Source organism: Lonchura striata, chromosome 3 (assembly GCF_050655825.1).
Source record: "Lonchura striata isolate lonStrDom1 chromosome 3, ASM5065582v1, whole genome shotgun sequence".
Taxonomy (NCBI): Eukaryota; Metazoa; Chordata; class Aves; order Passeriformes; family Estrildidae; genus Lonchura; species Lonchura striata.
Window position 1 is genome coordinate 63,873,584 of NC_140705.1, and position 25,997 is coordinate 63,899,580.

Here is a 25,997-nt window from a genome sequence, read left to right on the forward strand (position 1 = left end):
TGAAAAGTGCCAACATAACATTTTATCAGATATCAGCTTCTTTTGCCCACTAGTTTATATGTTGAAATTGTGCATATGATTGTAAAATCCTTATTCTTGTTCACAAAGCTATGGCCTTGAAATCTGACTGACATTTACTTTGGACCTGAAACAGGGTTTGCATGCCCAAAAAGCTGACAAAGGTGATGGGGTTGGGTGGAGTGGTGGGGAGGGGTGTGGGAACTGTATATTTTTTAAAACTGCAACTCGCCTTGGCTGTGCTGGCTTTTGTAGAAGATTTTACCCTAATCTACAGGGTAGGTGCTGCTGGTTGGTTTATGAAAGCCTGTTTTCTCTGCCCAGTCGCAGGCAGCCCTGCGTGTCCATCGGAGCCGGCAGCAGGGCCCCAGCTGCAGCACGCGGTGCCACCTCCGCACAATGGGACGCCGGCCGCCTGCGTGCACGGGGGCGTTCCGCACCAGCCCCCCGCAAATGTGGACAGGTAAAACATCGCCAGGAGGCAGGGAGCCGTGCTTGGAGGAGGAGAGCTGCTCGAGGAAAAAATTATATTCGGATCCACGAGTTCGTTAGCTAAATAAGACACAACTGTTCAATCCGCCGTGTTTCCTGGTTTTTATCTTTTCCTCTCTTAAGGAAAGAACTCGATCATATTTCAACTAGCAGTAACTAATTTTTGCTAAATGGAAGGGAAAAATTTTTAACAGAGTAGAGCATGTTCTTTGCAGTGTTTGGAACAATGTGTTTGGCAGCAATTATTGCATTTATTGAAGCTTAATGGAAAGGGAATTTTTTTCTGTTTCTTTCCCTGAATTAAGCCTCATAAAACCCACTGTGGGCTTGCACTGCTTATTTTCTTAATTCAAATAATGAATACTGTGTTTTCAGTCAAGATGTTTTGATTTCTAAAGTGCTTGAAGTGGTGTTGTAGATATGTCCTTTGTGTGAGATATGGGATTAGTCACTTTGGTTATGCATTAAAAAAAAACACCTTTGTTCCTCATAAGCAGTATTTGAGGAGGCAGATGATATACATTGGGAACTCTCTGTAGCCATGTAGCCATTCAGACTTGGAGAAATTGTTGAAAAGCTTGAAACCTCAGTATTGAACTGAGTAGCATCTGTTACATAAGCATGAGCTGTCAGTTATTTTAATTTTAGTGATGCAGAAAGCCAGATAATCTCGCAGTCCTTTCATGTTTTATGCAGGTAGTGCCAGAATATGCATGGAAGAACTTGAATGTGGGAAGCCATTGTGCAGTCTGTAATGGACAGTATGCTTCAGGGTGTGATTGGCACTAATTGAAAGAGGAATTTGCCCTTTCTCGATCCCTCCGTATGCCTGGGGGATCTTAGCCTGCTGTCATGCTGACAAGGATGCTCCTGCTGAGGGACATTCTGTCAGCGACACTGAGGTGCATTGGATGAGCTGCACAGAGCTGCCTCATAATTGTCTTGGGCAGCTATTAAAATGTTAATCACTCCCAGCCTTACAAGCACCTTGATGTTTGAAATATAAAATGTGCCACACTAATGAGTGCTGTCCTCTACCATTATAATCTGCGTGGAAGGAACCTCAGAATGACCACAGTGAAGAATGAATAAATGAAATTGAAGAACACTGACAAAAGTAGGAAGCACATGTGAGGTTGCGGAAGGGAAAAGTGGCATGCCAGGTTGGAATGTTTCTGCCTCAGAGGTACATCCACAGTGACTGGGAAGGTGAAGCCTGAATCACTTGGTAGTATCCCACAGATTTTTTTGTCACATGGTAAAAGCCACAGGTGCCAACACCACTGCTACTGCATCTTGTGTGCTCTGGTTGTCTGGCATCCAGATACACCTGACATGGTAGCACACATGAGGCAGTGGGTGCAGGTTGTCTCCTGAGTGAACACCTCACTCCTGCCCTCAGCAAGATTTGTCTTTTGTCTGAAAAAGAGTTCTTCATGTTTTAAGGGCAAGAGTGCAGATATTTCTGACCAGAAGTTAAAAAGGGAAGCTTATGTCATGTGCTTGTGTGAGTCAGAGGACAGAGTGATGCAGAACACTACAGCAGCCTAATCCATAGCCCTCTTACAGATTTCTGCTTGTACTCCATTCCCTAATTTTTTGCCCAAGATAGATCATGCCTGCTACTTCTTAGAAAAAGTTATTTCAATACAGTGGTTTATATTGACAGTACTTTCCTTAGGATACTTTGTAATTCCTCTTTTCTATGCTGTTTTCTACGAACATTTGCAATGCAGTGCAAAACACCTCAGTGAATGCAGTTCATCTCACGTGTCTCCATCCTGGGTGCATGGAGCTGGGTCTGGGTAGGTTAGGTAATTAGTTTTTAGAAATATATGGTTGGTCTGAGTGATTGCCTTCATATCTTGTCCTGGAAAAGAATGCTTCTCATTGCTGGCTGGTTTCAGTGCTGTTGTCTCAGTGGATTAAAAATAAGCACCATTTATTTGAATATCCAGAAGTCTGGGATACATTTTGCTGTTAATATTGATCTATGTCTCCTCTGCAAAAATCCTCTAAATAAATGAGGTGACTGACATTGTCCTTCAGATCAGAAATAGCAGCTATGCAAATATGTTGGCATTTTTCAAAGGCCTGAAAATCTGTATTTTATTTTTTCCTATTCAGTGTTTATTTCTGATGAATGATCAGAAGCAGATATACTGAATTCTGGCCTTCTTTATGTTTTAGTCTCTTCAAATTCTAATTTCAGGCTGTGTCTACATAGAGTTTTGGTTAAAATTATCTACAACAGATATAATTTTCAGTAATTTTAAGTTTTTTGGATATTCCAGTTCCTTTAATTAAGCTGGCTCCTCTTTTCTCAACATCCTCCAGTCTATCTTGTTAATATTGATGTGTCCAGGTCAAAATGTGAAGCTGCAGAGATACTTTTCAGCTGCCATGGAGATGTCCTTCAGATACTTGCAAGACTGTTATGTTTGGAAATGCATTCTCAACAACTTAGGCAACTTTTTTTTCCTCTATTACATAAGTGTCTTGCTACATGCACACTTATGGAATATATTAGAATGTCATAATTATCCAGTTCTTTCTGCATTATTGTATGCCTGGAAAGGATATCTCTGGTGTTGTATTAGACACCTAGACAACATAAGAATGTAACATAAGACAGTAAGAACAGCTGTAGCAGGTCAAAACCCCTTTTCTATTTTTTGTGTTATTTGTTTTAATGGCCTGTAGCACAATGTAAAGGGAAAAAAAAAAAAAAAAAAGGTAATTACCAAGAGATCCTCTGGCCAATGAAGTGTTGCTAAGCATTGTGGTCCAAATGCAACCATAGGCTCAAGTAGTCCCTGAGCTGCTAATTACCAGAAGCTGAAGGGCATACCAATCTCCCAGGAATTTATCTAATCTCCTTTTGAGCTTGTGGCCTCTAAGATGTCCACTGGAAATTAATTCCACTGTTCTATTTTCCCCTTTCTTTAGTCTAAATTTTCTCCTCCAGTCCTTAGGTGAATCAAGTAAGATATAATCTAGAAGATTTATACCACAAAATTTAGAATATTTATAGCCCTGATTTCCTTTTCTGTACCCCCTTTGTGATTGTAGACTCCTCTGTCTCAAAAGGCATTGTTCGAGTCGGAATGAATCTTGTTCTAACTCCATATATAATACTGGCAGTGCCATGAAACATATATATAAAATATGAAGAATTATTTATTCACTAAGCTGATAAATTGGGTAGAAAAATTCTGTTTGCAGAAGCAATAGGCTTCTTCATTGCTCTAATAGTTGTTGAAATACTGTGCTATTTAATTTATATGAATGAGCAGTTGCTCTCTTTCCACCTCTTTCTTACCCCATTCATCAAACTTGGCATGTCATCCTAGCTCTGGTATGGCTGTTGGCAGTATATGGGGATAAAGTAAATAACAGGATCACTTATAGAGAATAATTACCCAAAGACCATACATGACAGAGCAGCTTTTAATAGTCCTAAAGCATTTCACAGATTCTGCTCCTCATCTTACAGATGTGGGTCTCTGGCACAAAAGGGTGATATGACTTATGAGCTCTTCCAGGCAGCCAACAGTTTCTGTGCCTGCTCTCAAACTCAGTGCAGTGAAACATATTTTTCACTTCAAAAGTTGCCAAGCATATCCACAGATGAAAAAAAGGGGAATGCCTTTCTGAAAAAGAACTGATGATGGTTTGAAAAACTGGGAAGGCTTGATATGAACACCGGCATGTGATTCTCAAGCCCAGGAAATCTGGGCTTTGGATAAAGCATTGCCACTTTCAAAAGAGCAGTCATTGGGTTTTGTCTCTTGGGGAATACTGCAAAACAATTCATTAATTGTTTGTGCAAAGTTGTACAAAGAAGCCAGCGAATGAAAATATACAGTATGCCAATTAGAAGCAGGTTTGTTTTTAAGATTAGTAAATGTGCTCTCAGAAAATAAGCCTGTGAAACCAAGCTGCCTGCTGAGAAATGGCCTGAGGAAATTGATAGCCAAGTTTCAATCTAGGAAAATTGCATCTATGCCTTTGTGGCCAAAACATTTCCAAACAACCTGAACAGGTGTGATGTGGTCCAAACAGGAAATAGGTACCCAGGATTGCCAGAATCTAACTTTAGGAAGAACCTGTGAAAGATGACAAGATTTTTGAGTATTTCTTGAGTACTTGCTCTTGCCTGAGGAGCTTATGGTCCCATTACTGTCATCCTGTTCCCTGAACTAGCACCTTAGTTTCTCCTCTCTAGCAGGATAGGACATACCATGTGCAGAGTCAGAAGGATTTGATAATGCAGCTCCTAATAAGGGGGTTGGGAGGGGAGGCCCAAGGCTGCGAGACATGAGCAAGTGTTGTCTGGGGAGAGCACGTGTAAACGCAGAGTGTCTGTGCTTGTGCTGCTCTGGATGGGGGGAGATGTGCAAGAGCTCGCTCCTAAGGTGTCTCTGTCACATGGCAGATGGAAAATGAAAGTACAGATTGACAGGAGGGGTTCTGGGAGAGGGCTCTTTTGGCTTGGATGTGATCAACTGGAGAAGTGTGGAGCTGGTAGTGCCTTGGAAATGACCCCTAAGATCTTATATGGGAGAAGGGACTGAAAGGAGTACTATATTGACGAGGGAGATTTTCCTCTGAATAGGTGGCATATAAAAGAAGCTGCTCCAGAACTAGTGGCAGAAGGTGATCCAAGAAATAATAAAAATAACAGTGATCCTATCCAAGAGCAATTACATTGATTTGCAATAAGAAGAAGGGTACAATAAAGGGTTTGAGATTTGAAAACTATGTTAGGGACTGTAAATTGCATTATGTGGGTGGTTCCAGGTACCAGCTGGTAGTGCTGCAGAGGTTTTCTTATTGATTCCTATTGCAGTTTCTTCTCAGACTGCAGTGCCCACTCTGTAGTTCTGGCTGTCATGTAGGCAAAGGTAACTACTATCCCATGGGTTTGAGGAAAGGAATACCCAAGTACTTGGCTGCAAAACCAGTTTTTCCTATTGTAGTAGAAGCATAGTTTTGTTTTCATTGTCTAAAAGAATGCTTGAGATTGATGCAGACTTCTCTACTTCTGTTTGTACTATTGCTTAGAGGGTGACTAAATTTCTGTTCTAGAAAAAGTACATAAGGAAAAACTGCTATGTTTCTCTTTCAGCAATCTCAATCCAGAGGAAAATGCAAATGAAAATGGAATGTCTATGCAGAATGATAACTTTGAAGAGATCATGAACCTGCCTATTGGTTCTAAACCATCCCGGCTGGATGCTATGAACAATGATGGAAGCAACAGTCCCGAAATTCCTTTGAATCCAATTCTAGCCTTTGAAGATAAGGGGACTCTTTTGCCTCAGGTAGATAATGTTCAAACACATCAAACAGCAGGTAGGTTTGCTGTGGTTTACTAACACTTGTAATTTGTTGTAATTGACAGAGGTCTGAGAGCTTTCAATTAATATAATCTGATTCATTTAAGCATTTCTAAACTCTATTTTTTAAATTTAAACTCTGTTTAAATTTTAAACAAATTTAAATTACTTGGGGAAAGGAGAACATATCTTTGTAAAGCTATGCATGCCAGGCACATACAGATGCAGTGCAATGGTGGTGAGACCTTATAGTTTCTGAATGAGGGCTTCTCACATGTGTTTTACTTTCTGCCATTTGAAGTTGCTTGGAAAAGTTTGCCCTCTGCTTTCAAGCAGAAGTGATAGGTGACAGCTGCTGTTCTGACCTTATGATCAGCAATTGGGTTCCATTACTGCAAGTGCAGTGCTTGACATGCACATGCAGAAGGGGAGTAACTACTTTTTAAAAACTAATTTTTGGAATTCTGGATGTGCTTTCTTCATCGAGTTCTTACAGGCATCGAGGGATGGTTTTCAGGACACTGGATTTTTCTGAATTATATCAGAGCTTTTCAAGAATGCTAGGTAAACAAATACTGATTTAGCAAATTAAATGGGATAGCACTGTATTTTTCTCTGGCCTAAAAATGTAAGGAAAATCATCTCACATTAAAATAATTGTATAAGTGCATAACATTTTGAAGAATTGCCACTCTACCTGTCATGTTTGCCTTCTGTTTTAGAAGTGATCTGATTGTTTCTTCTGAAGAACCAAAGGTGACATGAGCATCTCTGCAGTCAGTGGAGTTTCTTCCATGCTATGAAGGAGTGTTTTGTTTTTTCTCTCCAATTTTTTAAAGATTTCTTGACTGTCTTTTTTGGAAGAACTTTAGTAAAACCAGCAGAAGAAATGAGGGGAATAGACTTGGATCACCATTCTAATAGCTTTCATCACTAGAAAAATCATGCTTCACGTGCGTTACTTAATATGGCTATTTCCAACAAGCTTTTTTTGTTAGTAAATTAATATTTCTGCATTCCTTAAGACACAAGACACTGGAATCTGAAAGTAACGGGCTGATTTGGGTGGTGGGACTGATTCTTTTTTGTTCTTACTAAAGGTGGGTGTTGGTTTAAAAGGCATAATTGTAAAATTGGCAAAGAATCTTTTACACTTTATGGTTCTAATACTTGAAAAATAAATGCCTCATTGCTCTACAAGTAGAGTTAATGAGGTGTTTTATTTAAACCTGTTGGTTTAAATATTATTGCAGAGAACTCTAATTATAGGGGCGAACTATAGGCTTCTGTATCAAGTTCTTGTAAATGTAATTCCTACAGGGACATTCTGTAAATTGAGATGTCACTATGATCTTCTCACATTTTCTCTAAAAACACAAAACAAGAAAGGTTTTAAATTGTGAAAATTTGAAAGCGTTATTTTTTCATGGACAAGAGGATAACCTATTGTTCTCCTAGATTATGTATTTATGAGTTTTGCTCAGTACAGAAATAAATAATTTGATTGAATAAATTAGACAAATGTGGTAAAAAAGATACTGCAAACTTGATTTTTTTAGTTGCATCCATATTCGCAATACTATAAAAGATGTGTATGCATATGTGCACACACATGTGCACACACATACAAGGAAATACCTTGTTCTGAGTCCTGTAAATTGCTGCTGTTCCCAATGATGGAAGACTTTTCCTTTGCCTTATCAGACTTTTGAAGACTGTGTGAAACCTGGGATATTTGAGTTTTGGATGATGATGCAGGTTCAGGGATTTTTGGGGTTTGCTCGTTTCAGAGCAAATGGAAAATAGTCATTGTTTGTGCTTTTTTATGTAGTGTGTGGTTTTTATAAAGCAGTGCAGTTTGAGTGAGAAGAGGAGCGATGCAGGTTGCTTTCTCCTTAGTTTGATGCTGATTTCTACTGTCATTCATTTTTCCATCCCACACTTTTGGTTGCTGTTGTGCAGAACTGTAAAATATTGCACGTTTTTGTGCTTTGCTAAACAATGCTGTTGGAGGCAGAGCTTGCTCTGGGTGTTTGAGTTTGCAGCATCGCCAAAGGCTTGAGGCATTGCTCTGAATCAGTGAGAAGATCCTTGGGTAGGGGAAATGGAGGTTCATGGGCTCTTAACTCCTGCTAACAGAGAATTTACCATTAAGATTCCTGCACTTGCCTTTAGTGATCAGTGAGCGAGGCCTCTAGGAAGCTGTGCAGAAAGTCTGTGCTAGCAGAAGAAATCCTGTGAGACAAAAGCTGAAGAATTTTTGAAGAAATTTCTGCTGCTGCCAAGTGTTCATCTTATAGAGGAGATGGGATAAAAGCAATGGAACTAAAATGAAAAAGACTTCATCTGCCAGAGTATTTATGGAAGGGAAAAACAGCCATTCAGTCAGAATGCTTTCAATAATAACTTGTGACATGGTAAAATGAATTGAGTTCCTTTCTTGCTTTCTTTAGTTTTCCATGTACATAGCCACAATATTTTGAAGTGTCCAAAATATGTAGTTTTTCTTTAAAATTATATATAGCATGTAAGTACCAAATAAAATTTGTTTGAAATATTTATTTCTACTTACATTTTCATTTTCTTGCATAATTGAAGCAAGAGTCAATCTCTGATGGAAAACTCTTCTTGCTACTTATGGTCTGCTTAAAATTTTCCTTCAGGTTTTCTCTAATTTCTTTACTAAAAATCAGTATGAAGTCACTTGCAACAAGAAAGAGAGCAATAAAAGAGGCAGTTACATTTAGCTTCAGTTTTAAGTCTTAGGATTCATTTAGGATCAGGTTTAAATTGTGTTGATCTTGAGCTATTTAGGATTGGTTATAAATTATGCTAGTCTGTTTTTTGTGAGACTTCAGCACACTTGCTTTACTCTTTGTGGAAAAATGGGCTGGCTTTATTTTTCGCATTTACTTTGGTTTTTGCTTTATTTTTTTTTTTTTTTAGCAGGACTGGATTAAAAACAGTTTGTCATTAGTCTTTCCAGATTTGCTTCAAATGAGAGCAAGAATTTCCTGTTTCAGGGGCCTGACATACAAAATAAAACCAAGGGAATTGAGAGTAGAAATAGGTGTATGAAATTTTTAAAAAGGATTTAATACTGAATTTTTCAATCTTTTGGTTAAGCCTCTTTTAAAGCAGGGAAAACAGTTTCTCTTCTGTTGAGTATTGTTCCTGACAATAAAATATGGTATGGGAAGAAGCCCAGCTCCTCTGCCTGCTGTTTGCAACTGGTTGTGTTGTTTGTACCATGGGCAAGGTGGAACTACTCTGTGAGGTAGAAGTAGCAGGTGCAGATAGCTGTTCTGAGGGTTGGGAGGGAGCAGCAGCCTTCCCCAGCTCTGAGAAGGCTCAGCTCTGTGCTCCTGTCTCCACAGCACATCAGTGCTCACAGGGATGATGCTCTGTGAGTTATTTCAGTACATCACAACTGCTGCATTGCTCACCATTAGCTCTGTTTGCTTCATGTCTTTTATCTCCTCATTCCTGGTGAAGAATCTTTTGTTATTTGCTTTCTTGCTAAGACCTTGAAATACTGTTTGAGATTAAATACCTAAGAATACAGATACAGGGCACATTCTAATATCATTGTTTAAAATTGCACTGCTTCTTTTTGGAAACTGATCTAAAATCACCCATGGAGGTGGTTTTTGCAGTTTGAGGTTTTTTTGTTCCCAGGTGTGTCATTCAGCCAGTCCTCTATTTAAGAAAGTCCACCTGCCCAAAGCAGAGCACATGGTTTGTCACATGAGATTTCAAAATGGGATTCCTGTCACGGATGAAAACAGATGAATATTGAAAATGCCATATTGCTTTATCCAAATTTTCTGTCTACCCTGCACTTTCATAGGTCTTTTTACTGCACTTAATGTGGTTTTGGTTGATTTTACTTTTTTGTTTGTTTTTGCTTTGTGGCTTGTTTTTTGGGTTTTTTTTAGGGGAGGGGCATTGTTTTCTTATGTTTTTTCCCTAACAGTACCATTGGAAAGCACTTGCAGATATTAAAAGAAATCATTATTGAAAGTGCCTCTCTCAAGCACCAAAATTAGGCTCAGAGATTTAAGCCACATTAAAATGGAACATTGAGCTCTTGACTGACAGAATAACATTTTTAAACTATTTTTTAAATCTCACTTTTATTCAATGTTTGTAACCAGTATCAGCTCTAAAGTGTACGTGCACATAAGGGTTATGAGACGGTCAAAAGCACCTCAGAAGACAGTGTGCTGCTTTTGGCTGGGGTAGACTTAATTTTCTTCACAGTAGCTCTGAGGGGGCCATGTTTGGGTTTGTGCTGAAGACAAGGTTGGTAACACAGGGATGTTTTAGTTACTGCTCATCAGCACTTGCACAGAGTCTGCCTCTCACACCACCCCACCTGCCTGGGGTTGCATAAGAGGTTGGGAGGGGACAGCTGGGACAGGTGACCCCAGTTGACCATAGAGATGTTCCATACCTCACATTGTCATACTGGGCATATAAAGCTGGGGGAAGGAAGAGGAAAAGGGGGATGTTTGAAGGGGGAAGTTACAGTGTGTCTCTTCCCAAGTAACCATTACATATGATGGAACACAGTTTTCCTGGAGATGGCTGAACATTTGCCTGCCCATGGGAAGTATATATGTAAGAAAATAAGTTGAATTTAAACATGAATACCTTTTTATTGTTCTTTAACTCCGTTTAAAATGAAGTATCAATATCAAAATATAACAAAAATTCCTAATTTTGCCAAATATTTTCACTCAGTCCTTGTTGCAAGTAGCTTTGGAAATAATTTTAACATTTGCAGAACACAGTTCTGTACTTAAACATATCTCACACAAATAATTCATGGTTCCTGCTGTGTTCTGTACTTGCTCTGTGCAACATTTCCTTGCCTTAATGTACCTTTGCTCTTCTGCTGGAGAGTAGTGGCTATAGTGTGGACAAGGATCAGCTGTAAGGCTTCACCCATTCTTGTTTCTTACAAATTTCTTGCACTTTGAGAATTGTCCCTCAGCAGTTACTTTCTGTAGTAACTTATTTGTAGTTTTCTACCTTACAGTATGGGTTGATTAAATTATTTTCTAAAGTCCTTGGAGTGTGCTCTGAAATACAGGACATGGAACAGAAACAGAATAAAGATGAATGCAGACCTGCATACGTAAGAGATGCCTCATCAGTGGAATCAGCCTGTTGCATGAATAAAACCTCATTAATACAGTGCTGGTTTCTCTGAAGGGGGGGTGAGGAAACCAAAAACAAACCATGGAAACTTAACCAAGCATAGCAGGTGTTTTTCAACATGTCCTCAAGCACACTTAAGCAGACAGCAAAAGGGTGCAAGGAATTGTGTTTTGACCTGCTCCAGTTCTTGTTATCAGGACATCTCTCTTGTATGACGAAACTGTAAGTAGCAGGAAAATTACAGGAACCAAGGAAAAGAGTTGTTTCCTCTGAAAGTTCAGGCCCTTGGATCTGGTAAATTTTCATCAGCCATTTGGCTTAAATATTAACTGTCTTCGTGGCACATAGCTGCCCTAAGAAGCTCTTGAGTTTCTTCTGTTTGTTGACGAACTTGCTCAAGGAGTTTGGCCATTTGGCCTTTTCTGAATGCTAATGAAAAGTCTGCATCTGAAGAGGAATAACAGATGTTAGGCAACCTGCTGGTTTTTCCTATGTTCTAATGCAGATGTATAGAAAACTTATTTTTCAGGTTAGGTACAGTTGGTTGGTGGTTCTCATTACTGGTAAGGCAGAAAAATATCACACAAAACCGATACAAATTCAGTTTTCATCCCTACAGCCATTCAAGATTGCTGCTAAATTCTCAAGATCCAGATGTATAAATCTCAATTGCCAAATTCAGCCTTATGCAGCAGTGGCCTGTCTAGATACAGCAGGGTTTTGGCTCTGGCTCTACATATGTAAAGATATGTGCTATATACAGTTATTACCACATTATAACCCTCATAAGTACTCAACATTTATGCAAAGACAAGAAGACTAACTTAACCCAGCATAATATTAAGTCATGGACTTTTAATATGAAGATGTGAGACTTCCCAGCTTTAATATCAGCTAATCATGCAATTTCCTTAATCACTTGCTTTATCAAAATAAACTAATATCACATTTGCAAAACTTTTAGGTTGGATCTAGTGCCGAAAATTCTTACATAGGATAAAAGCATCTGTTCCTGAAGTCCTGTTTCCCTGCTGTTCTGAACTTTAATTTTAAAGGAAACAAACAAAATCGTTCTGCCTTTATTGGGAGATACTCTTAAAGAGCTGCTTAAAAAACATGTAACAGCTATTCTTGAGATTATTCAGTTTTCTTAAGTGAGTAGAGCTTGTCTCCAGAGAAGTTTGCACTGTCAGTGCTTGGACTCATCTTGGAGGTCTTTTCCAACCCCAATGATTCTGTGATCTGTTACTAAGCAGTGCCTGTTTGCTGCTGATGGATGCAGGCAGCCTTGGCAGGAAGGACATACCTGCTCGTAGTTTGCAGAGTGTGGAGATGCCCAGCTGCTGAAAACGGACCTCTTGGTGGGTAAGAAAATTCTTGAGGTAGGCTTGAATCTCTCCAATGTGATGCTTCCACAAAAGCATCATTCTTTCTGCATAAATGGGAGAACCACTGGAGATCAGTACGAGCCTTTAAACGCTTTGAAAACTGACTTCTGAAACAACATTTATAAGATCAATAATGACTCATCCATCTTCAGCTAAAACCAACATTATTGCAAAGACTGGCAAGGGACTTCGCTGTACTACAGCTTCTGATAATATTGCTGATACTTGAGGTAAAAAGATGAGTGGGCTGCTGTGCTGGGAATCTGATCCCTGTGCAAGGCACCTGCTGATTTATAGACTGGTTAGCCAGGTACGTGAAGCTATCCATGAGATTATTATACTGTTGGATTCTGCTCACTACCTGAGAGAGTCTGCTCTGTTGCAAATCCTCTATGCTGGAAATTAAATAGATTTGCATTTTCCCTTACTGGGGACTCACCACAGATTTCAGTTTTTCTATGTCTAAAATCTAACCATACCTTTCTAGAGAATGCGTCAAGTATCATCTGAACACCTTTTCTTGCAAGTCTTAAAGGCTCTCACCTGCATGAGACAAGTATATTAAGCATAAAGCTTTTCTACAGGTAAAAATAATGCTCTTTTTTTCTCTCTCATTGAAACTTGAAAAATTTTGGCTACATTCCTAAAAGCCACTTCACTGCTCCTGCTAATTTAGTCTAGAACTATATCGTTAGGACTTGGTTCAGTAACAGTTTTTCTCTTGCTGGGCAGGGAGCAGAGTTAATCTAAAATTTTGGAACACAGCCTCTGCTGTCTGTGGGGGATGATGCCATCACATTTTACATACTGAGAAAGGTCAAACAGAAAGATGTAACCTTGTCTGAAGTGACCCTTGCCTGAAATACATTTTCATCTCTCCCATGGTGAGGAGTATCTTAATAGTCTCCCACCTTCCTACTGAAGTTGTTTGCAAGGACCTCAGAATTGGCTATGGACCAGCCCTGCAGAATAGCAGTTCTTGAAGAAGGCAAAAAACATGTAAATCAGATCTATGGTCCACTTTCATCCCTGGAGTTTCTCATGCACTCAAGGACTGTTTTATTTCAAGGTTGGCTATAGGCATTTGTACTCTAAAAAAATTGATAGAGACCAAATGAGGGCATGATAGAGGAATATTTAAAGTTGTTCAGTGCCTGACAGTCCTTTGGAAAAAGGCTAATTTCACTCCAGACAGCCATAAATCTCCTTCAAAGCATAGTTAATCCTGTAGAAGTTACCGTGACTGATCGTGTGATGGATGATGGAGGCAGCATGGAAAGATGGCTCAGGATGTTCGAGTTGGCCAGCCAGTCTTACCAAGCACTTTGTCAAAGGTTCATCCATCCACTTGACCATGTGTAACATGGCTCCTTCTGAAAGGCAGAAAGGTAAGAGAGTAGTCTCTAAATAGCAACTCCAGTGTCAAAGAAATGAAGGTGAGAGGTCTGCCAGAAACTGCTGAAATAGGGAATCCTTAATGCAATTGGAGAAGCAAAATAAGTGCTGAACTTGGTTAATAAGTATGTTTAGGTTGCAAAAAAAGGGTCATATTTTGAGGTTATGCTCTCAGTAAGGTAAAGCCATGGATCTGGTTCTTATTTTGGCTTTTTGTTCTGGAAAAATGAATCATTTTATGTGCAAGATCCACTCATAGCCTATTGGGCTCAGTCGGTCCAGCAGCTACTGTGCTCTGCTTGCAAAATTAAATGTGACGTGTAGCCACCTGCATGGCCATTACACCAGATAAAAGAGATGACTTCTTTGACAGACAGATCCAATGCTGGGGCATGTTGGTACACACATCCTTTCTGCTTTAAAGAGTGCTGTACCTTTCATGAGTGCCAATTTGGTATCTCTGATAAAATCCATGTGCAAAAAATGTCAAGATATAGACCTACTTGGTATTTTAGTCTAACAGTTTCTGCAAGGATAAAATTATTTCAGCCTGGGAAACTGGGAAATGTTACAAATAGAAGTAGACAGGCCATGTACAGCAGTAAAGTTCAGCAGAAAAAAAAATTAGAGTAAAAAACTTTAAACAGTTGAACAAAAGTGCAGACAATGTATCCTGACAGTGAACTGGATTTTGTTTTTGAAACTTACAACTAAACAATGAATTTAAAAGGAAAGACTTGGCTCTGTGTTCAGCTGTGCTCCAGCTCCTTTTAGAATTAATAAAGGACACGTGCACGTCTCTGATTCAGTCATTCATGGAGGGTTGCTGCCATACCTTGCTTTGCTAGCTCAGCAAGGCAGGATGTCACATAACGAAGGTAGTCTTCCTGAGTGTCAGTCAAAAGCATGGTCTGGAGGAGACCTTCAACACAGCAGCTCTCAGTGATTCTCTGCCACAAGAGAGAGATTCATGTTTAGTACTTCCATTATGGTTTAGTGGTGTCTGGGGGCTTCACAAGTACTCCTCAGGACTTCAGAAGTCCTGAGGTGAAACCATCAATAATAGAAATGTCTCCTCCCAGATCTGCCACAACCAGGTGAAAACACCTTGGATTGTTCAGAGATCACCTGTGCTGAGATAAATCTTCTATAGACTGAGTTGAAAACAGGAGACTTAGCCTGTCCTGACCTGGACTAAAAGCAAAAAATGAGACCAAGAGATGAGTTCTGAATGAGTCAGCTGGACTGGTTACTACTGAAGTTGAATCATGAAGTCATCAGCTCTCTGGGACACCTAACAATGGAAGCTACTCATGGCTCCCCAAGTGAGCTCAGGTGTCTATCAACAAAAGAGAGTATCTTTTTCTGATACTCGTTTTATGTTGTTTAGAGATTCAAGGAGAATACAAAACTACTGCTTTTCACACTCTGTTTCTGTCCTGCTGGCATAGAAATAGGACTGCCTTTTTCCTCTTGTGCCAAGGACAAATGTGTTTTAGGAAGCGTTCCTTAGAATCTGCCCTGGAAACCTGGCACTCCCACTCATGTCTGTGTATTCACTTATGCAGTGAGAGCTTGATACTCTCACAATTATGAAGCTTTATGAAGGTGAAGCAGCTCCCAGCTGATAACAGGATAAAGTCACAGAATTTTAGTATTTCAAAAATATAAAATATTTGTCAAACCTTGAATGGATGGTCTATTTTTATTCCTACTGTGGGCCTTGAGTTTAAGAGAATCTAGTTTCCTGCAAAACTTGATGACACAGCTATTAGAAATTTATATAATTCTTATATTACTGAAAAAACCCATAATTTTCCTTCTGGCTGGTTTAAATCTCTGGAAATAGTAGTAATTGGATCATGAACAAAGAGGGAAAAAAAAGAACAGAGTCTTGAAAAGTAGGTACTAGGAAGTGAGACAAAGCAAAAATGAGGATTTGGTGGGTTTTTTCCCCTCAAATTAATTGCTACTGGTGGTACTGTTTGATCAAGGTACTCTAAAAGGCAAGGAGAAAGGAAGTGCATCCATGCATATGGATTTTGAAGTCAGCAAGAGGGATCTTTATAGCATTTTGGCATAGCTAGTATCTTGCCAAAGAGGTAAAATATACATCAATAGCTGGGGTTCTGTTTCACAACGAACAGCAGCTGAAGCATGAGAGCTAAGAAATAAAGATTGAGTTCATAACAGACCTCAGATTTTCCTGAATGATTCCTTTAATCAGTATGAAATGTCCTTGCTAGAAGATATTTTTATACCTATGATACAGTTAAATCAGGTAGCCACACTGCTCATAGCAAAAATTAGGTATTTCTTATTTTAATTAGCTTTTTTTGTATTGTATTGGGAAAATATGAATGAAACTACCTTTAATTTTTGAACCTTTTATTCATACATGCAATTTTGTGTAAAATATATAGCAAGTTGGCATATGTTTAATTACCCACAGAATTAATTATTCTTTTTAATGCTGATTTGACATAAACACAATGGCAACCTCACAGTGACAAACATTGTATACCTACCTGTCTGTTTTTGGAAAGGCTCAGGTTTTTGATGATGCAAGCAGTATGTCCAACAATCACAGGGTCTGTTTTATGTGCTGCCAGTAACGTCCCCAGGCTCTGCAGTAGCTCAGAACATGCCAGAGTGTCCTGAGAAGAGCAACCAGTATCTCAGTTACATCCAATATGGACAACACAACACAGCTTTGCAGTCAGCTATGGAGAAATTGAACTTAGCTCTGCAAGAAGAGCATTAGTTTGCTTATTTAAACTAAGGATGTGGCTGGGTCCAGTGCTGCTTCTCTCACATATGGTCTGACTATTGAGCACTTGCTATGGAAGGCTGGAGTCCTCAAGGTTGTGTAGTTTATGGTTGTTTCCATCAAAGGCCTCACCAGGGTCATTGCTAGTCAGGGGAAGGATGTGTGATCCCAACTGGAAGGAGAGGTTGTCAGGGTCGCTGTGAAAGGCAGAGCTACATGGGGAAGTAGCCACAGCAGTGTGTTCTTGAGTACCCCAGCAATTTACCTGGCTGCAATAATGAGTTGTAGGTTTAGATCAGTTTGTGATCAGGCACCTCTTCAGTGAACATGTCCTGAACAACATCTTCTTTACACACATTTCTCTGTTGTCTGATGATATTTTAGAGGTAGTTTGCTAGGTATTTCTCTGTGAATGAAGTCTTCCTCCAGTTACCATTAATATTAATTGAATCACAGAATGGCCTGGGTTGGAAGGGACCTTAGAGATCATCTAGTTCCAAACCCCCTGCCATGTTCAGGAACACCTTCCACTAGGCCAGGTTGCCAAGACCCCCATCCAACCTGGCCTTAAACACTTTCATGGATTGAGCATCCACAAATTCTCTGGGCAATGTGTTCCAGTGCCTCACCACCCTCACAGTAATGATTTTTTTTTCCTAATATCAAATCTAAACCTACTTTCTTTCAGTTTGAAGCCATTATTCTTGTCCTGTAGTATCAGATTGGAGTCTGGATTACTGTACAGGTAGTTCCCTCAATAACAATATGGATTAAGGGGGCACTGCTGTGTGTAAGAGAAACCTGATTTCAACAGAGTTTATTTTAGGTCTCCAGTTAAAACCAAAATATTTCCTCTTGGGAGTGTTTTCTCTTTCAGTCTCCTTCCCATAGGAATTTAGGAGTTTTTAATGCAGTTCTTCTGTTTGTTCAAAATGAACTATATTATTTGTACTATTTGGAAACTGAGATGCATTAGCAAGTGAATTCAATATAAAGCAAATAATTGGTCAAAACAGCTGCAAAAAATCACATAATTCTGAAAACTGAAATATCAGGATCACTAAAGCTGTGTTGAGAGGCAGATGTCTTTAAAAGTTAGTTTAACTTTATTCTTTCTTTTGCTTAGGTTAAATTGCAAAAGTGTATCTTATTTTCTTTTAATACCAGATGACATTTTCACTTAGCTCATTTTAAGCACTGTCACAACCACCAATCCAAAAATAAAATAGGCAAGTAAGTGGAAAGGGCAGTTCTGTGCCTAAACACAGGGCATTTAAAGAATTCTGTATGCAGATATGACAGTAAATTTTCCTTAGTCTTATTTTTTGTTTTCTCTAAAGGAAGAAATAATATAATTTTAGATAATCCAATTAAATTCCCACTGATGACTGTCTTCTATGCTTTTGGGGCCAAATAGCCTCCTTTCTATGTAATCTCATCAACTGTCGTACTCATTTTTGATTTGCTACAGCCTGAGAGGAGGAAATTTTCTATGGATTATAAAGAAACTTTCTAATATCTCATTACTTCCCTGCCAAGATATTTTGTTTATTTGGGACCTACATTAGCAAGTGACAGTACTTGAATTTTGCTGAACTTCTTTTTTTGGCTGGAATATGGCTGAGATCCACATTTTGTTTTCTGGCTCAATTTTGCACAGTGCAAGAGAATCACGAGAAAACTGTGAGTAAAAATAGATTGAGTGATTCAGATGGATATTGATCTAACTTCTCCCAAGACTAGAATATTAAAAAAAAAACCCTAAAGGCAAGGAGAAAACATTCCAGCAGCAAGTGTGCTTACATTTGCAATGCTGCACTCATACTCCTTACACAGGGATTTCTTGACAAGGTAAATATTATCCCATTTACCAGTTAGCAAGATGTTAAGGCAGAGTTATTTTGTACCTGGAGTCAAGAGTCAGTGACATCATCCTGAATAGACAGACCCTGACTTCCAGATCTTTTGCTCAAGGGGATTTGACTTAAAAGACTGTTTTCTCACAAAGCCTGATTCTTTAGTGTTTCAGGATTGGACTGTCCTTGGACAAACTGAATACACTTCCCTCTGCAAGAGGGAAGTTTTCCAGGCCTTGTCGCGAATCCCTGTCAACAGCCTGACCAGGGGATTGCAAAAAGGAGGCTGAAGCACGGCAAGGAGCTCCTATGAAGCATTCCTGGGGGTTTGCTTCATGGTAACGAAAGGGCAGACGGATTCTGCCCCTTTGTATCCTGGGTAGTATTTGTAATAATTCAAGCATCACTTGACTTGGTTGTAAAGGTTAGCTTTGTTCAGTGGTCTGTTTTCCAATAGTTGTTCCCATGGAGAAGTCCCTTTTTCAGTCACGGAGAATTCAGCCTGAGTTAGAGAAAGAAACATTGAAAAGACTTGTAAAACAGGCCAGAAAAGGCATGGAGATGGGGAGGCAGGATATGAATACGAAGAGGTCAGCCTCTTCTCAGAGTGCTCAGGGCTCGCTTGCACAAAGCAGCAACACTCAGTAGTCAGGGACAGCCGTGTTTGCTCACTAAAACAAATTCAGAGATGTAGATACTTCTCACTGGAGAATAAAATGAGATACTTTGCTTTCCAGCCTCCTGCTACTGACGCTTTTTCCTTCATGAAAGATGGGCTGTTTCACCACTGGTGTACCAAGGCTGAGTTCATAGTGTCTTTGCTCCCACTGATGCAGACCAGGTCTTTTTGTGGCCAGGGATTTGAAACGCTGGTAAAGACAAGCTTCAGGACCAGGGAGAAAAGGATTTGTGGGTACTCTTTGCTGGGAGAACAAAAAATGTAAACTATGTTTGGAGACAAGAAAGGCAAAACTGAATGAGGACCATGTTCCAGCATAATGTCTCATACTGAATAACATCTACTGTGCAAATGGCCTTCAACTAATTTAATACATTTCAGCTGTAAGCTTGTTGAGAGCAAATTGTGTTTTGACTGTATGAGGCAGTTTGAGGAGCAGTGAGGATGTTTGATGCTCATGCAGCCACTGTGCCTTGAATAGCTGTGTGCTCTAGTTGCTGCTTCCCAGGCATTGAGCTCACCAATTTTTCCATTCACGTCCCAGAGGTAGGGGAGTTGAGATTTTGGTTTGCATACAGACAACTGAACTGTAACACACCAAGCTATCCAAACCCAGAGTAAATTTCCAATCAGGCTGAGTGTATATCAGGCACAGGAAGCACTTAAGGCCACCTGAAGCTATTCAGACCCTGTCGCTACTGCTTGAAGCAATGTGGCTGGAAAGGTTCTCACATATTTTTTTTCTATGTACCCAACCTCTGACTACCTTCAAATGCTGTTGTTGGCTTAAAACACTTACCAAAACCTTTCACATCTATGTTTTTAAGGATGTCTTTAATTACTGTAAAGAAAAGTTTATTTAAAAACAAGAGTAATCTGTCAATACTTGCCGTAATTTCATTGTAGTCAGACTTCTTCATATGTTAGCTAGTGTTGCACTATTAATGGTGGCATTTACCTTGAACATGGGCGCAAGAATCATTCTGTAACTTAGGACATTAGGATACACAGTCCTGGTGAAAGTCCCAATGCATTAACTAAAGATAGACAACATTTCAAATTCTGTTAGTCCCCCTTTTTGTTTTGATCCTAATTCAAAATATATCAATGTTCTACAAATGTACTTTTGAATAACACTGTTCATGTAGGGAGTAATGTATACTTTCCCTTTGTTCTGTACTTATGCACTTCAAATGTGTGTTCTAAATCAGTTTTTCTGCTTTTCAGTGTGTGTAGAAGCTCTGTAGCCAAGAAATAACTTCCTTGGTTGCCCTCATGGTGGCAGTCTCTGATGGTGCTGTGTATGCCCTCCCTCTTGTACACGCATCTGGAGACCTATGGTCTGGGGACTGTAGGGACTAGAGGGAGTTGCAGGGAGTGCAAGGCATTATCCACATATCCAGCGACTCTGACATCCATGTCCCCCTCTGCTCTCTCACTGGTCTCTCCTCTGGGTCCCATTCAGCACAAAGATGGCTCGTCAGGTAGCTAATGACAGTGCAGATGCAGTAAACGAAGCCTTGTTATTTTGGGTAGGAGAGAGAAGGGTTGGGAAATCTCCCAGAGTCTCTGTCATTCTCAAATTGCATTTCATAGGCTGTTTTGCCATAAGAGTGTTACCCCAGGTGGTGGCCAGAACTAGCCTTTCCCCTCTGTTTTTGGGAGATGGCCTCCCATACCTGGTTGGGCGGGTGCTGGGAGAGTATCCAGAGCAGAGCAATGGAGGCACGACGCACATCCTCGTTTCCAGAGGCCAGGAGAGAGCACAGCTTGGGCAGGACGTTCTCAGCAACCATCTCAGCCTGGATGTCCACTGGTGTGGGAAAACAAAGGAGGTCACAGGGGTTCAGAGCACTACAGGAGTAATTCAGGCTCTGACTCAAACAGTTGACTATTGCCTGAAATTAGAGGGGCCCTCTCCAACTCTGTGTGATGGGGCAATGCCAGATGTTTGGTTATAAAAATAAATCCTCATTTGTTCTGCTTCCTTTTGCTGAGAGATTAATACAAGCTTGACGACAGAATGTAGGTTTGGACACCCTCAGTCTGTGTCTGAACCTCAAAAAAAAAAAACAGAGTGAGGGGAATTTTCTGAGTCCATCGCTGGCATAAGGCCAGGTAAGAAGTTGGCAGCTTCTGCTGCACAAACACAAAAACCTCCCAAGCAGCACCTATCTCACAGAAATATGGTTAGCCAGGAGAGAACCCAGCCATCCCACTGAGTTGTAAAACCCCACTTGCCCCTACAACCTGCACTAAAAGGCAATACCAGAGCAGCCAGCACATGCACAGGCAGATCTAAAAGGTCAAGCAGACTGGGTGTTTCAAACCTGTCAAGGAGTGGCACAGCACTTCCTTCACTCTCAGCTCCTGTATAATTGTGACTGCTTGAAATTTAAGTACCTCTACATTTTCTAGATGAATATCTCTACCCTGGAGTCTGGGACTTTAGCACTGAGTGTACTAGTCCTCTGCCACTATCTCCGGAATATGTCATAGAAATGAATCTTGGATATTTAATAGGGTTTTTTAGGAGGATGACAAATGCATGGGAGAAAATTACGTTTAATGATAGACAGAACCATGCCTTGGAGAAGACAGGTGCCCACTCAAGAAGCAATTCCAGGAGACATTCTGTCCTAATTGAGTTTAATGCTTAGGAAACATAGAAAGAAGGAACTCACTAAGGCTCTGTGCATTAGCACACCTCTGCTGCCTTTCTCACTTTCTCCAGAGACTCTTCTTGCTACCTGGGAGCTCTAAAACAAATTTAGTTACGATATGCACTGCGCCTTCCTCTTCCCTTAACATCCAGTTAAAATGTAGAAAATGTCTCTGCTTTTGATAGGAAAGGTTCCCAGCCCACTGTGCTCACTCTGAAAGGAAGAGAGAGATAGAAATAGTGTGCTTACCACTGGTAGCCAAGTTTCTTAGGCAAACACATGCCTGGCTTGAAACCTGCTTGTACCAAAGAGGAAAACAAAAAAATTAAAAATCAGAGAGAGGAGGAGAAAGAGCAGTTTCAGTAATGCATGTTCTTGCCTATTGCACACAAAATAAACAAGACAACACTAGCAAGCCCTTACATTATCTTCAAGAATAAATTCTGACATGCTTTTTTTTTTCAACATTTTGATGAAATTTTTTTCAATCTCCTAGTATCAGTCATCCTATTGTTGAAGAAGAATGGTGTTCAGATGTTGGTTTTATTTTAGAGCATCTGATAAGTTATAAGAAAATAAAGGGAAATAAATTGTCCCATTTGCTTTGCTTTTTTTTTACCTCTCCTCTACACAGAATTTCAAGTTGCACCAGGAACTGTGGTTTCTTGAAATTTCTTTGATGTGGCTTCCAACAAAGCAAAATTTTTGAGATGTCATCCTCAAAGCCATACAGTAAAAGTTCCAGATACCAAGAAGAAAAAAATAGTAGCACAACAGATGTGTCAGACAACTTCTGTCACAGACACAATGATCAAAGACAGAGCCTGGGCAGGGCACTTCTCACATGATGTTTCAAGTTAATAGCATACAGGCTATCCTAGTCTATGGGAAGTGTCCAGGGCTGTAGAACAACTTTAATAATTTCCCTCTGCTTTCTTCCTACATTGACCTTGTAGAACCTATGTATTTTCTATTATAGGTGTCTTTTCTCCTGGGAAAGATGCTGCATAGGTACCTCTACAGTAGATGAACAGAATGATGTGAGGCTGAAACTGGAAGCCCAAGTCTATAGCTCTACATGGATGCTTAAGTCTTTTCACAGAGAAAGCTGCAGCTTTACCTTGTCCACAGAAGAGGATAGGAGAGAGATCAGTGTCCTCAGCAGGAATCTGTCACTGGGTCTCAGCAAGGCTTTGTGGTGCTGAACATTGGCTGCCACATTGCTCAGGGCAGCACAGCTGTAATACTGCAAAGAACCAAGAAAAATATGTAGAGAGAGAGGTCAGAGTGGTGACACACTGAAGAGAATAAAAATAAATTGGAAAAATGCTCAGATTTCAAACCAATGGAAATAAAATGCTTTTTCATCTTAAGGTGTTCCAGGGTTGACACAACATGCTGTAGCTGCTACAGCAATCCTGCTGCGGCGTGTTGTACATTCTTTAGAACCCTGGCTGTTTGGGAATGTGCTCTGCTGCTGCAAGGACATTGCTGCTGGCATCTAAGTTAAGTCATCTGCATCTACTGTATTATATGCTTACATTGATTTACTCAAGCTGGATGTAGCTATTGCCCTAGCATGCCAAGAGATCATTTCCAAAGGATCTAACCATTAACGCTAGGGAGGATTACACATATAAAAGTATCTATTACTAGGGAGGTATAATTAGAAGAAACAGGTTGAGCTACAGAGATGGAAGTTTCAAGATGAATCTCAGAGAAATCTAAAAATGCTGAAACAGTTTGCAGAAAGCAATTCCAGAGGGTCCATCCCTTCAGACATCTAAAAAAATCTGACTAGTGATAATTAAACTGATGGGGCAAAAGTTCTGTGCTACTCAAAAGACTGAACAAACAAATTAGCAGTGTAAGGTATACAACTCTGATTCATAGTTTATTTATCAGCATACTTTTGCACTAAGATGAGCTCTCTGCTGAGTGTGCAGAATCACAAACAGGTGTCTGTGACAGGCATAAAATAGAATGCTTTACAGATATTTGCAACAACAAGAAAAAGATATTTTCAAATTATCTTCTCAGAATACTTAGTAACATTGCTTAGAGTGGATGATCAAGGCTAGGATGCAAAACCAACCAAACAAACAAACAAAAAACCCAAACAAGAAAACCAAAACCCAGAGGAAGGGATCTATCTGCATCATGTCTGATGATCTGAAAAACACAAGAAGGTAGCCACATAACAACCCTGTGCATGCATTAATGTCTGCTGGCAGGAGAAGTTTTGCATCATAAACTTTCTCCTGTGCAGTGAGACAAATTGGGTCTTTTAATATATATTATGTGACTGAGCTGAGTTTCACCAAGATGTTCTCCCATGTTTCTCCACTTCACTAGAGAAACCGTCCCTCCTCTTCCCCCTTTTCATTTCTGCATACTAAGGTTTGTGTGCTCCTTACAGTCACGATGTTCCTGTTTTAAAATCTGACCTATTTTAGTCATACCTGGACTTCTGAGTCAGGAGATTCCAGAAGCAAGGCAAGAACTGGTAGGGCTCCTTCCTTGCATAGGACTTGTTGGATTTTCTCTGCCATTAAAAAGAAAAAGTAAAAGTGTCTTCCTCCTTCCCTCCCTCTCATCTGGAGGCACCTTTCAAAAATGTGCACAGTTCTTGGGTTCTAAAGAGTGCTGATATTGTCCAAATATATACCAGTCAGTGTGACTGGAGAATATATAATTTGGAACTTGTGTAATGCAGCAGTATGCAGATATTTTAGTAAAAAGACTAGCAGGCTGTCTGATTAAGCTTTTGATGGTTTTATGCTAAAAACTGCTCTGAGAATCTGAATTGCTGGAGAAGCTGAAAAGCCTCAGGTATGATCTTCACTTTGATTTCTGTGTTTTAAAAACAAATTATTTAAAATATTCTGAATAATATGAGAAATGCAATAGCCAACTGTATAAGTTATTGCCAGCTGTTTCCTTTTACAACACAGAGTTCAAAGACGTTACTCGTGACTTTATTGTTTAGCTCTGTGGAATAATGGTATCATCTTGGTAGGTGAAATTTAATGCTGGTTTGTTTCAGAGTTAATTATGGTAGTCTACATATAATTGCAAAGGACAAAGTATTACTTCTGCTAAAGTTGTTGGCAGATATTCCAGGAGTCTTTAATGTCTGATCTGTGATAATTATCCTTAGGATATTCCAGCATTGAGTTAGTCAGAACAAGCAAAAAGCTCCTAAAGCTCGGCTTTGTTGGATCAGCTCCTAAGATTGCTTTAAAATACACCAAATGTCCTGCTAATTTTTTAGGCCAAATTATTTCTTTAACAAATGGCTATTTTTTTTTCTATTTCTTCAACTGATTGTTTTAATATTCATACATTAGCCCCTAGGATTTGAAAATCAAGTTTTCAACCTGTGGTACCAACATGAATGCCATAGGCAGAGGAAATAACTTGTTGCTCAGATATACTTTTATTCTTGCCTTAACCTTTAGGTTTATTTTTCTATCAGTGTGCTTTCTTTTGGCAATTTCAGTTAACCATTAGTCTGAAAGTACCTGATTGTGTGAGGTTCAGAATAGCACCAACTGCATTTTGTTGGACTCTGGGATCATATGAATTGGCAAGAGACAGTAGGGGTGTAACTCCTCTAGCAGCACCAATAGCCTCTTGGTTGGACTCTGGAGAAAAGAATCAGAGAAAGAAAGAAAGAAAGAAATATTTACTGCTATCTTACTGCTCACAGTAAGATAGCACAAGCAGGACAAGCAGCAGGACTATCCCTTGGTGTTCCCTTCTCTGATTTCTCTGCATGCTCTTAAAAATTCTGAGAGCTTAACAGGAAGGAAACCAACTCATGACTTCTGTATTAGCCATAAATCACAGCAGGTTCAATGTTTTTGGTTTGTGACTAGGATAATTAAAATATCCTTAAGACAGTTTAAACAAGTTAACAGAGTGTCATACTTTCTTCATACCCTTGGTATGTCTGATCAACCTATTCACAGTGTGATAGCCAAAAACTACATCATTAACTGCAGGTAAGGTTTAATTAATTTAGTAGGGTATATTCAAGGCCAATTTCTTTCTTGGAAGGTCCTTGTATTACTCACTTGACATCTAAAAACAGTGCAGAGGTTTCTAAAGACAGAATTTGATTTAACCATTTGAATTTGAAAAGATGATGCTTTTTTGAAGTGGTGGTGATTCCTTGCATGGCAATATATTAAATTGTACAGTTGTATTCAACATCCTGGAGTAC

The 25,997-nt window shown here is 39.6% G+C and overlaps 2 protein-coding genes across 16 annotated transcripts in view; one reads left to right on the forward strand and one right to left on the reverse strand.

The window, feature by feature from the left end:
• Positions 1–8,409, forward strand: part of MAP7 (microtubule associated protein 7) — a 108,078-nt gene extending 99,669 nt beyond the window's left edge. For all 14 annotated transcript variants that reach the window (XM_085576728.1, XM_085576723.1, XM_085576724.1 and 11 more), the window contains 3 exons: positions 343–481; positions 5,642–5,868; positions 6,575–8,409. In XM_085576728.1, the coding sequence (XP_085432854.1) occupies positions 343–481; positions 5,642–5,868; positions 6,575–6,585 (377 nt within the window). In that variant the 3' untranslated portion in view covers positions 6,586–8,409. The remainder of the gene's footprint in view (positions 1–342; positions 482–5,641; positions 5,869–6,574) is intronic.
• Positions 1–25,997, reverse strand: part of LOC116183444 (uncharacterized) — a 57,570-nt gene that overhangs the window by 21,048 nt on the left and 10,525 nt on the right. For both annotated transcript variants that reach the window (XM_031504490.3, XM_085576730.1), the window contains exons 6-15: positions 25,294–25,416; positions 24,232–24,314; positions 22,890–23,015; positions 22,019–22,064; positions 20,786–20,919; positions 16,330–16,458; positions 14,637–14,751; positions 13,645–13,779; positions 12,325–12,450; positions 1–11,465 (exon numbers count right to left, since the gene is read on the reverse strand). The exon at positions 1–11,465 is cut by the window's left edge and continues 21,048 nt beyond it. In XM_031504490.3, coding sequence (XP_031360350.2) covers positions 11,344–11,465; positions 12,325–12,450; positions 13,645–13,779; positions 14,637–14,751; positions 16,330–16,458; positions 20,786–20,919; positions 22,019–22,064; positions 22,890–23,015; positions 24,232–24,314; positions 25,294–25,416 — 1,139 coding nt within the window. In that variant the 3' untranslated portion in view covers positions 1–11,343. The remainder of the gene's footprint in view (positions 11,466–12,324; positions 12,451–13,644; positions 13,780–14,636; positions 14,752–16,329; positions 16,459–20,785; positions 20,920–22,018; positions 22,065–22,889; positions 23,016–24,231; positions 24,315–25,293; positions 25,417–25,997) is intronic.